This window comes from Orbicella faveolata, unplaced genomic scaffold (genome assembly GCF_042242905.1).
Source record: "Orbicella faveolata isolate gen_17 unplaced genomic scaffold, um_ofav_v1 contig_26, whole genome shotgun sequence".
Classification (NCBI taxonomy): Eukaryota; Metazoa; Cnidaria; class Anthozoa; order Scleractinia; family Merulinidae; genus Orbicella; species Orbicella faveolata.
In genome coordinates, this window is record NW_028301554.1 from 16,481,535 (window position 1) to 16,497,500 (window position 15,966).

General features: G+C 40.4%; 2 protein-coding genes across 3 annotated transcripts in view; one reads left to right on the top strand and one right to left on the bottom strand.

Moving 5' to 3' along the window:
* Positions 1–1,008: 1,008 nt before the first annotated feature.
* Positions 1,009–4,026, bottom strand: LOC110040727 (uncharacterized). The gene has a single exon (XM_020746024.2). It carries the CDS (start codon positions 3,818–3,820, stop codon positions 2,120–2,122), a length of 1,701 nt encoding a protein of 566 aa, XP_020601683.2. The 5' UTR covers positions 3,821–4,026; the 3' UTR covers positions 1,009–2,119.
* Positions 4,027–4,540: 514 nt separating this feature from the next.
* Positions 4,541–15,966, top strand: part of LOC149108340 (uncharacterized) — a 15,154-nt gene continuing 3,728 nt past the window's right edge. The window contains exons 1-3 of one of the 2 annotated variants that reach the window (XM_089296224.1): positions 4,541–4,740; positions 9,175–9,257; positions 14,170–15,966. The exon at positions 14,170–15,966 is cut by the window's right edge and continues 1,778 nt beyond it. In XM_089296224.1, the coding sequence (XP_089152350.1) occupies positions 14,182–15,966 (1,785 nt within the window). In that variant the 5' untranslated portion in view covers positions 4,541–4,740; positions 9,175–9,257; positions 14,170–14,181. Of the gene's footprint in view, positions 4,741–7,057; positions 8,341–9,174; positions 9,258–14,169 lie in introns of those variants that run through there. The other variant, XM_089296225.1, reaches the window with a different exon arrangement.

Here is a 15,966-nt window from a genome sequence, read left to right on the forward strand (position 1 = left end):
AACCGAGTCAATCCGGCACAAGCCACTCACTGACTCAAATAAATTCTGGGTTCTTCCAACCATTGCCGAAGACTTGTACATCCCTTATCAGTGAAAGGGCCACAGAGAACAAGTGGTCATGCGTCATCACATGCCCGAGTGTCTGCCGAACGGGCGTGTGACCCAAACGTGAGCCTGCCTGCAGGGTTTATCTCATAAGTAGCTTTCCCCATGTTATCGGTTCTTCTTTAAGTAAACAAGCCGGCGGGGAAACGTCTGTGATCAGGTGATGGCAGTTGATGATAATGCCAGTTTCCAAGGCAAACCGATAACGTCGTCCTATCCATTGAGCCCGGAATTGAACTGTCACCCCTGAAGTTCCGTTACCGCTTTTTGGAGGCGCTTATTCGGGAGAGTCCCTTTTACGAGTAATAAAAGGCAAGAGCGAAGAGCCGGCGAGAGAAAGTCGCGAGCGAGACGAATTCATTCACCCTACTTTATTTGCTTTTTTTGGACGACTCTATAACAAGGTTCTGAGCTTTACAAAGGTTCTGTCTGTCTGTCTGTCTATCTACAGTAACTGCCATTAACAGACATGTCACGAAAGTGACGTGACTCGTTAAAACGGACCTTTCTACTGATGTCAAGCAATTTCAACAATTCTTCGTATCTTTAATGTAAACGTAAAACTACCTGGATAGATAAATTCATCCTGGTGAATTTAATAAATATGCGAAGTTTCATAAGATTCCGTTGCAAACTCGTGAAAATATCGGACCCAACATTACCAATTTTTACAAAGAACTGTATGTTAGGCGTGAAAGCGTGACATCTGTAAAAAGGTCCATTTTACCTGCCTTCCTTCTTTTGTCACTTTGCATTATGGGATGACATTTCAATGAAGTTTTAATTCAGTTCCAGCCCTCTCTCTGTCATAACGTTTTTAACGCTGCTTACCAAAGAACCAAATGCCTGGTAGAGGCTAATGCATACATGTATGTTTATCGCAGTATGTCTATTGATGGCGAATACATGCAACAGGTACATTTTATTATTTTCTAGGAATATCTTACATGTGTCAGTTATTTCCTAATCTAAATAACATGGGTTACCCTGACAAGACAGCATTCGTTATAAAGGAGATACATATATATGTAACTGGACAAAGTATCAGATACAGTTGTGCTCAAAAGGCCACTGAATGATAGGTGACTTCTTGCTTAACAGAAGGGTAGATTCAGGCCCCTTCAAAAGACGATTTTTGGTTTGCATCTGATCAGTTACACATACAATGTATAATAAACAAAATATAATACACCTCTTTAGGTAGAATAAACACAACATGTATAATACATTTAAAAGAGTCTATATTCTAGAGAAAGGAAATACTTGCAAACAAAATAACCAAGCTATTAAAATGTGTTCAGATTTTAGTTTCTTGTGTGCAATTCACATTTTGTGTGTAACTGATTAGATGCAAAGCAAAAACCTTTATAGTTAACTGCATTAGCTGTAATTACTGTAGATTAAATTTCTACTCATAATATCAACACATAGATGCACAAAAAGGAAATAATCACTAAAGGACACCTCATTTTACAATCCCCAAATGTATTTCTTCATCTAAAAATATTCGAAAATTCACTATCCAATAATGCATTTCATGCTAAGTTTCACAATATATGATTTGAAAAGTAATGTTTATTTTTTAGGTGGTATTTAACATAGAATTCATGATTCCTTTAATACATTGTATTTGGATATTAGTGAATTTTATCAAACAAAAATCAATGTACAATGTAATTTCATCCCTAAATGCTGTTTCACTGTTGCATGGTCTAGCGAACAGCATATAAAATTCTTCACCAAACACGAATTGCAACAGGGCTGTCATTAAAGACTGTAAACCATAACACCTGTTATGGCTGAGTATGCTTGATTTTCGCTTGATGCTTCGGGTTAAATTGCCCGTTGTTGAAAGAATTCACCCACAAAGACACAAGTTTGCTACGGGTGTGGAGAACAAGGCTACAGGTGACTCAAAACTTAATGACAGCCCTGTGCACTACATCAACAAATCATTAAAACTAGTACAAACACTGTTTAAATCACTTTTACATTTGCAAACAAACTTTCAGCATCAAGAGTAAGTCAGCATCTGTATGTTCTTTTTGCCATCATCAATTTCAAAACAAACCAGCAGGTTCTTGTAATTCTTTGTGAATGCTAGCTGTAATGGAATGTGTTCAGTTTGGAAACAATGCAGTAGACTCCCATCTTGACTGTAAATCTGTATTGTGGAATTTCCACGGTCACTCACAGCAAGGCTTCCATTAGTATAATCAGCTGCAATACTACACGGATGCTCCAGGCAACCCTTTCCAATTTCTTCAAGAAAATCTCCACTTTTATCAAAAACCATAATGCATTCACTACCATGATCCACAACAAAGAATTTGCCATTCAGAAACACTGCCTTTTCTGGAGACGATAGTCTGTCATCTCCAAATGACAATGTTAATTTCCCTGAGGGATTGTAGACAAGAATGTGGGGCATGGTGTCTTCTTGGGTTTCCACATAGCATGGACTGGACGAGATGATGAAACGTCCATGGATATCAACAGATAAAGATGTAAACTTGACATTTTCTTTAGGAGCAGTCACAAATTTTTTCCTAAAGTTTCCATTCATATCATAATGTAAAACACGGTTGCTTTCTCGATTTAAAACAACTATCTCATTGTCATTTGAAACTCCAATGTCCCACAGATCACCATACATGATGCGGAATTTCTTCAAGGGTTCTCCCTCCTCGTTAAAGATGTGAACATGTTTCATTTCCTCATCTAGTGCCACAAAATGACCAGAACTTCTGGACACTGCCACAGAGAAGGGGGTAAAATTTGCTACACCACAAGAAGAGCTGTCCACAATTTGAATCAATGATCCACACATTGAGTAGTCTATGCTTTTCTGAATAACTGGTGTGGCTATACACAAACCCGAGAAAGCAGAAGCTGTAGGGATGTCTTCAGGTACTGATGCAGAGTCTGTATTTATGGTAAGGTTACCTAACAAACACTTCTCCTGAATGAACTTGTCGACGGATTCTGTGTTCGCCAGTGAAACGTCAAATGGATGGGTAAATTCACAATTTGCCCAAAACATCCGTGATTCCAAGGACTCGGAGAATTCGTTTAACTCCTCGATCAAGGCTTCTTTGAGATCTTTAAGATCGCTGACTACACCATTTTGCAGAATGTCCTCTACAGTTTGGATACAACTGGAGGCATTTTCGCATAACCCTGAGGTGTTGGATTTATGCATTTCAAACGTTCCTTCGTTGCGATTCTGACTCAGTTTCTGATCTATCTCACCAAGCATCTGTGTTTCTTGTTCTCGCACCATGGTGACAACATTTTCTGCCATCGATTTTATCTTCTGCTTGATCTGTTCAGCTTGGCTTCTGGAAGTCTCGTAACGATCTTCCATTTCTTTCAGAGCGGTTTCAGCGCCTTCTAATTTACCTTTACATTTTTTCAGGGCTTCTTTGATAGCTTCCTTTTCCTTTCGTCCAGGCGTGCGCTCAATCAAACGAACCAGCAGATGATTCTTTGGGAAAGCAGCGACTCCGCCATTCGGAATCACAGACTCGATTCGACACACTGGGCACTCGATCGAACTCTGCCTCTTCTTCACCATCCCCTCAAGACAATGTTGACACACGTTATGAGCACAGTTTGGAAGACATTTAGGCTCTTCAAAATCGTCCAAGCAGACGGGACAACTGATTTCATGTTCGACTGCTGCTACCACATCATTCTGCGTGGTGGCCGCCATTTTCAGTTTGTTTTGTCTGATTATCCGAGAACACGCCACACGTGATCACGATTCCAGAGGCCGCGATCCTTTTGGCCAGCACCTTGGTATTACACAGCGCTTTTGGTAGGGGGAGGGGTGGGGAGAATTACTTGGAGACCAGGAGGTCTCGAACATTTGGAAATGGCTCCTTCGGCCTCGACGCAGGCTGCAGTCTTAAAAAGAAACTTTTGACAAGAAAGAGGAAATGAACGTTGAAACTAACCTTGGAACGTAATACATGTTTCAAAAGAATTGTAAACAATCGACTATAATCTAGATCCCCGAGTCTAGATCATTATCGTCTCATGTTCTAAATTAACTTACAAATTTTGCAGTGTTTCAGTTGATCACATATGAGAAAAGACTCCAGAAGCTTTATTGTGCTGTTGTAAATGCATTGATATCTCCAAAAGCCTACGTGGATCCATTCATTGAATATAGCGAACATTACCATAATATTATATTATCGAGTGTCGAGAAGAAGGGCCAAAGCTTTATAGACTCTTTATAACTATGGCAAGCAAACCTAGAACTAAATAGTTTTGATGTTACTCCAGGAACAGAGAGTGGAAGAAAAGAGCGGGAAACCGAAAGCGAAATACGTTGGGGTGACTATAAACAGTTTCATTTCCCCACCCTCCCCTTGCCAAGTGTTGTACCTGGAACCCACCCCCTCCCTCACTTTTGCGCTTGCAAACCGCAAGAATTCATTACCAATGAAATCTGCTGTCTCTTTAGCTTTAGCTAGCGATGTATAGCCTGTTTCAAGTGGTTACCGAACTGAAGAAGAATGTCATTTCCGATTTCTCATTTCAGGACTGACTTACATGAACTTGATATAAAGAACGACATTACGAAACAACTTCCGTCTTCCGCTTCCATTTTGGAACACACCGCAGGTAAGAATTGTTAAATGCGTCATGGTCTGTATTGGTTATGTTTTATGTTACACTGTATTGGTATACGGTATTACTAATGATACGTGGATACTTCAGCGAACAGTCAATCTAGGTTCGAAAAAGATTAATGGAATACTGCCTTTATATATGGTTGCCTTTAAAGCTTCCGATGCACCGTCGCAACCGTCATTAAGCATACAAAACATTAAAGATAGTGTCTGTGAATTGCTTATCTGTCATAATGCCGGTAATTGTACCAATATTTATATATATTTGTCTGTAAGCTGCCAAGCACATCTCGATATCGAAGATATCACATTCATATTTGCAAAATCAACAGACTAACGAATAACATTTTCTACTGCAATTTTATATAGATTATTAATTTATTTAGTGTTTTTCAACAGTGGATCGCATTTAAGCATAAGGTTATTATCTGGATTCATTTGTACAGTTTTTTTTCTAATTCAACTCTAGAGCTGCGATTTTAAAGCTGCGATAAGCTACCTACACTGGCGGATCCAGACGTTGAACTAAGTGGGACGCCAGGGCGACAGGCTATCCATCGGACTTTTAAGCTCTGGATATATTTTTATTGGCTGCTTGAACGGTCTAATGACCCGCTGTGATCACCGAAGAAAAATCGGTCCTTGTTTTAGAACGTTGTCTTGTTTGGGTTATGGCAACGTCCTATGCAATAATGCAGTTTCGTTTGTTGTTTTGAGTTAACTGAATTAACTCTGAGGAAAGTCTGTTGAAAACACAATTGTACTGCGCTTGAGAATATCGGCACTGTAACTCGCAGAGCGGAAACTGTCTGTTAGGAAGCTTATTGATACAGTTGAGTACCTCTCGAAATATGCAAATTTTGAAAGTGTTAAGGTATAATTAGATCTGTGTTTAAGGAAAACTCGGTCAGGGAAATCACACGATTAACGTGATGCCATCGGTTATTTTTTTCTTTTTCTTTCAAAATGCTTTTCGTCCACACCACGAAAACGAAAAGCCAGCGTTTTTAAATTCTTCTGATTTCAAGAGCGTTCTCGAAAAGCTCCGTTTTAATGACCTAGCAGTGTGGACGGTAGGCCTAATTTCTCCGGCGTAATGTGGATGGGCTTCGTCAGTACTCTGCCGAAACTCAATTTCGTCACCTATGTCGGATTTCGAATCTATAGTCGATTTCAAAGAACAATCTCACAATGGCTTTTATATCGTGGGTTTGTTTGAATTCGTATACCCAGTTACTGTTATCGACGTTCATTTAGAAATGAATGAAAGGTGAAGAATACTGCGGAAATTTACGTGAAATATATTTCTTTTCAGCGCCCTTCAATGTAATTTTGATGAATGTAGTACTTATGGTTTCTTCATCTTCCCTCCTGCTGAGACACCATGAACTACTCAGAACAAGAAACGTCGAACTGCCATTATCCATAGCACCTTTGGAAATTGACACATGTCTACATGTAGTTCTCGAACAAGCTGTAGACAGGAGGACCTAGGGGGAAAGTTTTGACCACTGAAACTGCTTTCATAGCGCTTTGGTAAGGGGAGGGGTGGGGAGAGTTACGAGGGTGAAGTCTTAAAAGAAACTGTTGACCAAACAGAGGAAATGAACGTTGAAACTAACCTTGGAACGTAATACATGTTTCAAAAGAATTGTAAACAATCGACTATAATCTGGATCCCCGGGTCTAGATCATCATCTTCTCATGTTCTAAATAAGCTTACGAATTTTGCAGTGTTCCAGTTGTTCACATATGAGAAAAGATTGCAAAAGCTTTATTGTGCTGTTGTAAATTCATTGATATCTCCAAAAGCGTACGTGGATCCATTCATTGAGTATAGCGAATATTACCATATATTGTCGAGTGGCGAGAAATAGGGCCGAAGCTTTATAGACTCTTTATAACTATGGCAAGCATACCTATAACTAAATAGTTTTGATGTTACTCCAGGAAGTTTGTCAAGCACAGAAAGTGGAGGAAAAGAGAGGGGATCAAAGCGAAATACGATCATGAGGAATTTGGGGTGACTATAAACAATTTCATTCCCCCACCCTCTCCTTGCCAAGTGTTGTACCTGGAACCCCATCCCCTTCCTCAATTTTGCACTTGCAAATCGCAAGAATTTATTACAAACAAGAAGAGGCCTAGAGGCCTTAACGTGGATGGCTTTTTTAAGTTTGCAGTGATCATCGTTGGTTTCTGTGCGAAGAGTGAGGCCCAGTAACGAAATTAAGTGAAAATGGTGAATGTTTTTTCTCTAAAGGAAAGAGAAAACCTTAGTTGTTGTTATCCCCCCCCCCCCCCCCCCCACCCCCACTCCTCTCTAAGAAGATGGGCTTATCAATCATGGACCTCGGGCCATTGAATTTTTGTGGCAAAAAGTCTGGGCATTTTTTCTGTGCGAATATTTTTTGGGGGAAATTTCTAAGCCCCCCACAAACAAAGATTTGGCATTTGTGACAGTTTCCTTTTCTATTATGCTACGATGACATTTACAACGATTCTTCTGCGACACCTTGCACGTGCTCAGAAGTAAAAAACAAACTTGCGGTCACACGATCTTAAAATATCGGCAAAAAAGACAAGTAAATACAAGAGTGAAGGGAATTTCTCATATATAAAAAAAGCTCCTTTTGACCTGTGTGATCTGGGCTTGATGGGAGTCACATAATGAGAAAAATTCAGAGATTTCCCTTAACCAAACAATTACCGTAAAGCCAGCAAATTTGTGGGATGAACATCTCAAAAATCTCGTTTTAATATAGCACTTATACTGGAGAAGAAACACCTTTTCGTTCAGAAGTAGATAAAACGACCTCGAGCAAACAAACACGCTCTTTCTACGAGAGAAAAGAAATCAAAACGCTAGTAATTTTTCGAAAGCTATTTGCATACGTGTCGCCTGAATCCCCGGGCCTGAATCGATGCTCCTGAATGGATGCTCTCGAATCAATATATTATTTTTTAGCATATACCACACAAGTGAATAGTGCTTTTCGCGCGCTCTGATTGGTTAACTCGGAGGTGATTAGCAAGTACTATTCACCTCCGAGCAGCCGGCGCGAAAGATTTTAAAATTTCCGACCGCTTGTCACACATAAAATAACGCTTTGATCCGCTAATTATTCAGCTTGTGTGGTATATACTAAAACAATTATTCACCTCAGTGTCGGTGAAAATGATGGATATTTACCGCCACTTCTGTGAATAATAGGCCCTTTGCAGGATCCGGTCACATGGTACGGAATTAATTACGCTGGGACGCAAGTTACGCAGTGGGACTTCCAAAACAAAGGAAAGTCGGGCTGGACTGGTACGAGTTCCTTTGTTTTGGAAGTCCCATTGTGTAACTTGCGTCCCAGCATAATTAATTCCGTATCATGTGACCGGATCCTGCAAAGGGTCTATTGTTAACTATTAGTCTGAACAGTTTATTGCGAATGTTACTCCATGTTTTCTACGAGCCGTGCAGTTCTTAGTCGGCTTGCTATGTATATGGCTTTGCTCTTTCTTAAAATGAATGCTGGATTCGACGCTGCTGTCTGATCTGAAAGCGTAAACAACACACATTTGAGACATTTGGTCAGATCAAGTAAGTTGCAGGGTAAACAATGAGTCCTTCCTCAAGCGTTCGAAACGCTTGTTCAGGTTTAAATATTTCAAATCGAAGCAATGCGAAAATAAATTAAGCTCAAAACAACGAAATCCAAGTCTATAATAACTAAACAAGAGGTTATTTCGATGGTTCCTTATTTTAATAACCTCTTGTTTATACTTAAAAGTATACACCTTCAAATTTTCTTCGAACACATGCAGTCCACCTAGCGTGCACTACAAAAAAATGAACATGTTGCGCTGTGTTCTAAAGGCGACGAAATACGAGAAACAAACACCCGTATCTCGCATATCGCCGCTTTAAAATGTGTTCGATACAAATACTCTCAACTTGGCTGATGTTTCGAGTTTTTCACCTTGCGTGATCAACTTTGTTGTTGCGAATAGAAGAGAGCGGGTCTACTTTGAGCTACAAATTTTGGCTTGCTGCTCGTTCATCAAACTCACAACTTGTCACGCATAAAATTTGCTCACATTTCGCGACAAGTTGAGGGTTTGTGTATCTCGTGAAGCCGTCTCGGAGCTTACCGCATGAGGTCTTCCATGTTGCGACAAAATCAACCTTGAATCCGGATTAGAAAAAACAACAGGAGCTACCATTGGCTACAATGTAATTACCTGTAGCTAATAACAACTTACGGTATGATTTGTGACTACCATGAAGAAAAAAAAATCGTCCTAATTTCTAACGCGAATTGCTTCGCATCCGCGTAATGAAATCTGCTGTCTACTTAGTTTTAGTTAGCGATGTATAGCCCGTTTCAAGTGGTTATCGAACTGAAGAAGAATGTTGTCCGATTTCTCATTTCAGGACTGACTTACATGAACTTGATGTAGAGAACGACATTACGAAACAACTTCCGTCTTCCGCTTCCATTTTGGAACACACCGCAGGTAAGAATGCGTCATGGCCTGTATTGGTTATGTTTCACGTTACAGTGTATTGGTATACAGCATTACTAATGATTCGTGGATACTTAGCGAACAGTCAATCTTGGTTCGGAAAAGATAAATGGAATACTGCCTTTATATATGGTTGCCTTTATAGCTTCCGATTCACCGTCGCAACCGTCATTAAGCAAACAAACCGTGAAAGATAGTCTTAGTGAATTGCTTATCAGCCATAATGTCAGTAATTGTACTCATATTTATGTATATTTGTCTGTAAGCTGCCCAGCACATCTAGATATTGAAGATATCACATTCATATTTGCAAAATCAACAGACTAACGAATAGCGATTTTACATAGATTAATAATTTATTTGGTGTTTTTCATCAGTGGATCGCATTTTAGCATAATTATATTATCTGGATTTATTTGTTGAGTTTTTTTCTAATTCAGCTCTAGAGCTGCGATTTTAAAGTTTCAATAAGCTATCTACAGTGGCGGATCCAGACTGCCCTAGATCCGCCACTGATTCTATCTATCTAGTCCATCGACAGCTCCATCGGTGAAATCTGTTGTTAGTTTACATACTTTGAGTGTTTCAAAACTCATTTTGACCAACCCTGTTTACCCTTATTCAGAAATGAAGGTCGTTACCATCAGAACTATTTCGGTTGACACCAGCTGGCGTCACTTAGTGTGACGCCAGGGCGATAGGCTATCCAGCGGACTTTTAAGCTCTGGATATATTTTTTATTGGCTGCTTCAACGGTCTAATGACCCGCTGTGATCACCGAAGAAAAATCGCTCCTTGCTGTAAAACTTTGCCTTGTCTGGCTTATGACAACGTTCTGTGCAATAATGCAGTTTCGTTTGTCGTTTTGAGTTAACTGAATTAACACTGAGCAAAGTCTGTTGAAAACACAGTTGTATTGCGCTTGAGGATATCGGCACTGTAACTCGCAAAGCGGAAACTGTCTGTTAGGAAGCTTCTTGATACAGTTGAGTACCTCTCGAAATATACAAATTTTGAAAGTGCTAAGGTATAATTGGAATTCACGCAAGAATACGTAACCGGAGATAGTTCTCAGTTTAGGAATTTATGTAATTTGAAGAGTATCTCATGTCGTTCAGTTCCGTGTGGACGAAAAGTGCATGTAAACGTATAAGAAATATGCGTACACGGAGGTACATGGCACATAGGGCCGCAACATCTCTGCACCTCAGTCTGTCCCTAGTTCTGTATTCGCTGCCGCAATCCATGAGTTGCAACCCTGCTTGACCCTTTCTCTTGTCGCAGTTATTCGCGACGTTTCACGAGGTCGTCCTCTTATGCCTAATATGTCACTTGCATACTTCCTCATTTCAGTGGTAACTTGAGTTGTCTTACCAACTTGATTTAGGTTACGGACATTCCATGTTGCGATCTTGACTTGCACTTTTGGGGTAACACGTGACCTTCTCCCCGTCTCATCGTGATACGACGATCTGAGTTTTCTCAACCAAAGTATGGGTCATCTGGAGCGTGCGGCTTAAAAGGGTTTTATCAAATATATTCTTAATTTCTTTTTATTTATTGCTTTGTTAATTGTATTCATTGCGTTAACTCAGGCCTCGTCAACATTACGCCGGAGAAATTTGAACTAGTGAGAGACTCTCAGATAGTGCAAAGTGTAAGTTACGGCTCTGATACAGTAGTCACATAGGTCACCACCCATGCCGTTCTCTCCCTAGGTAGTCAACTAGGCCTTTTCCTCTTGCAGAATATGAGCGGACAAAAACTTGATAAGACGTAATCTCGGCATTGGGTATGTTTCATGTTTATATTTTCTTTCAAGGCCCAAAAGTAACTTACAATTACCGTTTGTCAAGACGGCTTTGAATTTTATTGTGGTGTTTTACGCTGAGTTTCGCTCATTTTAAATTCAATAAGGCGCAAAAGTACACAATTTTACTTTTCACGCCAACGTATGTAACTTGATACTTTTGTTTTCCTCGCTAAGGTAGGTAACATAAAACCCGTCTTTCCTCGAAAATATAAGAAAGATGTGTACTTTTTACTTACTGCTGGAGATAAATAGAATAAAGCTAAATATCTTATGAGGAAGAGGAACGATTTTGTTTTATTCCAAACGTAAATTTTCATTTCACAGCTAAACAAGAACTAATCTAGTTATCAAATAGTCTCGTCCAGTCGCGGAATAGTGTATTCTTGTTCACGTCAAACTAATATACAATATCGATTAATACAACTGAGGAGCGTTTCAATGGGAAGTATTGAACGTAGAGATCGTTACTTGGTCGAAATTACATCCTACATCCTCGGTGAGAGGGTCGCCTTAAAGACTGATGAAATTGATTGGCGGTTTCATTAAGTGCCACGGAGTCTGCGGCAATAATTGCGAGTTTCTTGTGTCACAAATTTACTAGTTTTACGTATAACTAACGAGTAGAAAGTTTCGGCTGATTATATGAAGTTTTTGCTCCCTTCATAGAAGAGGAAATAAACAAGCCGCTAAGGAGAAGCATTCTTTATTTGAACCTTGGCAAACACACGATAGTACAGCAGACGAAATTTCTTGAATCGAGCTAGGGGTGATTCCAATAACAGCAGTGTTATTTGCACTGAAAAGGGAGAACTGTCGTTACCTGAAATACAGCTGCTATCCCCGGTCAAAATAGTCCAGTTCTGGCTCTATCTCTGTCAAGCAACGCTACGGTAGCGTTGCGACACTGAAGGCTAACTTATCTGCGCATGCGTTTCGAGCAAATTGCATTTGTTCTCAAGACAATAGCACCACAAGGATAGCAAGAGATTTGCGAAAACGTGTATTCAGCTTTGTCATGTTTTCATGAAATCAGCGTACGTATGACATGTTTTGCGTAGTGCACTCGGGTACCTACCCCACCTAGCCCCCGTTCATGCAAGGTTAACTGATTAAATGAAATTAATTAATTAAACAAACATTAAGGTTTGCACCTTATGGCGTTATTGCTTTACAGCGTTAGTGCCTTAGCGAACAGCAGCCCCCTAAACCATCCCAATGGTGCACTCTGCACTAAAAAGGAGATTTCATTTTGAAAACGCTTCAAATGTTTTCCTTCCACACTACGCCGGAGGAATTTGAAAACGCAACAATCACTGGTCATTTTGGATTTGTGTTTAAGGAAAATTCGGTCAGGGAAATCACACGATTAACGTGATGCCACCGTTTTTTTTTTTTTTGTTGTTTTTTTTTCAAAATGTTTTTCGTTCACACGACGAAGACGAAAAGCCAGCGTTTTCAAATTCTTCTGGTTTGAAGAGCGTTCTCGAAAAGCTCCGTTTTCGTGACCTATTAGTGTGGACGGCAGGTCTAATTTCTCCGGCGTAATGAGGACAGGGTTTCAGTAGCAGCCCGTCAGTACTCTGACCGAAACTCAATTCTGACTACACTCACACGAGACATTAATGTGAAACGTTTATTGAGGATGCGTCAGTCGGCCATCAGATTCGATGTAACCTAATGTTTACCTCCCAAATTTAACCAATGGTTCCACGACTTAGAACCTGTGCTACGCCAGATACGAAAAACAACTGAAAACCCACCCTTTAGATGTGGCCAATAAATATGTGGAAACGTATTCCTCATTTAATGCAGTAGCACGAGACCCAGAGGAAAGGGTATTCTACAGTTATTTACCAAGTTGATCAAATTGAAACGTAATCATAAAAAATAAGTTGGCGAACACTACGACTGACCGACCTAGAATGACTTAAATCTCCTGCCAAAATTAGCATCCCGTAATTTACCGTGAGTCTCTCCAACGTGCCGTAAGAATAATAATTTCCCACGAATTTGTCCCTCGATTGTCAGAAATTACATATTTGGTCACCTATGTCGCATTCCGAATCTACTTTCAAAGAGGAATCTCACAATCGCTTTTATATCGTGTGTTTGTTTGAATTCGTACTTTGTTAGTGTTAGCGGCATTCAGTTAATAAAATGAATATCTGACCGAATTCGCAAAAACATGCCCGCATTGACTCAGACAGTCCCACCGGCCAGGAGCCCTCTGACCACCCCCTTGGCTAGGAGATTGGCCCCTCACGCATGCACTTGGCATGGACCATTCTAGCAGGGTGCCATGTCAACACAGAAGCCTCAAACAAGGTTAAACAACTGAGCAAAATACTCAGAAACACAGTCAACATCAAGGTTATTTAACACTGAAAACTCAAAGTCTAGCTCGCTGGGGGTGTCAGTACAAGACACCCTCCCCTCCCCCCTGCTTTTGACAGCTGGCCGCACCCAAACCTCCAGCAGATAGGCTAGTGCCTGGGCCATGTGCCCGGCCTCGCCTTAACGGAGCCCCCCACCCCCACCCCCTGGGTTTAAGGTCGCTAGCTTAGCCTGAATTCGGGCTGCGCCCGAATCCAGGCGAAAACCTAGCGGGCATGTTTTTGCGAAATCGCTCAGATATAAAAGGCGAAGAATACTGCAGAAATTTACGTGAAATATATTTCCTTTCATCGCCCTTCAATGTAATTTTGATGAATGCAGTATTAATGATGTCTTCTTCCCTCCTGTTGAGACACCATGAACTGTTCACAACAAGAAACGGTAAACAGTAACCATTACTGATAGCACCTTTGCATTTGGAAATTATCGAGTACCCAGTAGTAAAAAAAACCTTCTCGAAATAGCTGTAGACAGAAGGAGTTAGGGGGAAGGATTTGACCACTGAAACTGCTTTCACTTCAGGTAATGAAATTATGAAGCTATTGCCTGTATGTTGACGTGTGTTGACAAGGTTTCCTAAAAGTACTAGCTTGTCTTTGCAATCTCAATCTCGCGCAGAGAAACGTAAGAAGAAAGACAAACTGTTTTAAATCATGAATAGATATAGCATCTTCTTTTTCTTTATTTTTTATATAGGTTGCCAGCTTTATGGAGACCGTAGACGAGATTCTTGAAGCCCTCTTTATTGGCATTGCAGTAGCATCGTTTCTGCTTCAAACATGTCGTTACACTAAAGCCATTGAACTGTTCAGTGAATGCTTGGTTGTTCTGCAAAAGAATTCTTCAAAGTTAAAGACGAACAGATTGGACAACTTTAACGCTCTGATCTACCGCAATCTGTTTAAAATTTTCTTTCTAGTTGGCGACTACGAGAATGCCATCCACAACGGCGAGAAGGCATTTCCTCTATACGAACAGATTGGTGATTTTGAAGGTGCAGCCGGTTTGCTCGAGAAAATCGGTGACGTGTATAGGCTTACTGGCGAACATGTTAAAGCCAAAGAAAGATACGAGGAAGCATCCACATTCCACTCGAGCGTGATGCTCCTCTCTACCTTTACTGACGTGTTGGCTATCAACCGAAGAGAACATCTAAACAAAATGCTGGTATTGACAACCAAAACTGGTAACAAGGAAATGGAAGGAGCGCTTCTTACCCAACTTGGTGATTTGTTGTTTTCTCGTTTCGAATACGCTAAAGCTAAGGACTGTTTTCAAAGGGCGCTCGCAATCTGGAAAGAAAAGGGTAAAAGAATAAAACAGGGAAGAACACTTAACTCCCTCGGCAAAGTCTGTAGGAAAGCTGAAGACTACCAACAGGCACAAAAATATTACGAAGAGGCAATGGAAATTTTTAAGGACCTTGATGAGATAAAAGAGCTCGGAGTGGCCTGTGGCGAGCTTGGAAAAGTGTACAACAGTCTTCGTGATTTTCACAAGGCAAAAACATTACAACAGAAAGCTCTCGAAATAAGTGTGAAAACTGGAGACAAACACGGAGAAACCATAGATTACCGAAACCTCGCTGATGACCACGTGTCGCTGGGGGAATATCGTGAGGCAAAAGAATGTTATCAAAAGGCACTTTCTATTAGTAAAGAATTTGGTTATAGACAAGAAGAAGCGTTTGTTTACAGTGATCTGGGAAGTTTTTATCGCGGTCAGAACGACTTGAAACGGGGAGAAATTTATTCAAAGAGGGCGTGTGAAATCTACAAAGAAATAGGTGACAAGCTACACGAAGGATCCGAAAATAGCGATCTTGGTGAACTCTATTGTCTTCTTGGCAAGTACGACGACGCGAGGAAATGTCATGAAAAGGCGCTTGCTATCACAAAAGAAATTGGTGATCGACAAGGAGAAGGGGGAGCATACTGTAACCTTGGTTATTTGTATCAATCTCTTGGTGACTATGGTAAAGCAAAAGAATGTCATCAACAAGCACTTGCTATCTCCCTAGAAACAAATCACCTAAGAGGGCAAGGAGTAGATTATGGTAACCTCGGAACGGTTTTCCAACATCTAGGAGATTATGACAAGGCATACGAGTACCACAAGAAAGCCCTGGAGATTAGGATTCGAACTGGTCACAAAGAAGGATTGCCTACAGCATACCATCACCTGGGAGCTGTTTGTGTGCATCGTGGGGAATATGCGAAGACCAATAAATTAATCAAAAAGGCTCTTACAATCACGAAAGAAATTGGCGACAGAAGAGTTGAAGCAAAGATCCTGTGCAATTTGGCATCTTTAGAACAAACTATTGGCGAACATGAAAAAGCGATAGAGCACTACAGAGAGGCGCTCCAAATCACCAAAGAAGTCAACGATATAAGGCAAGAAGGGGTAATAAATAGTAACCTTGGAACTGTTTATCAATCTCTTGGTGACTTAACTACGGCCAAGAAGTATTTAGAAAAGTCATTGGCAATC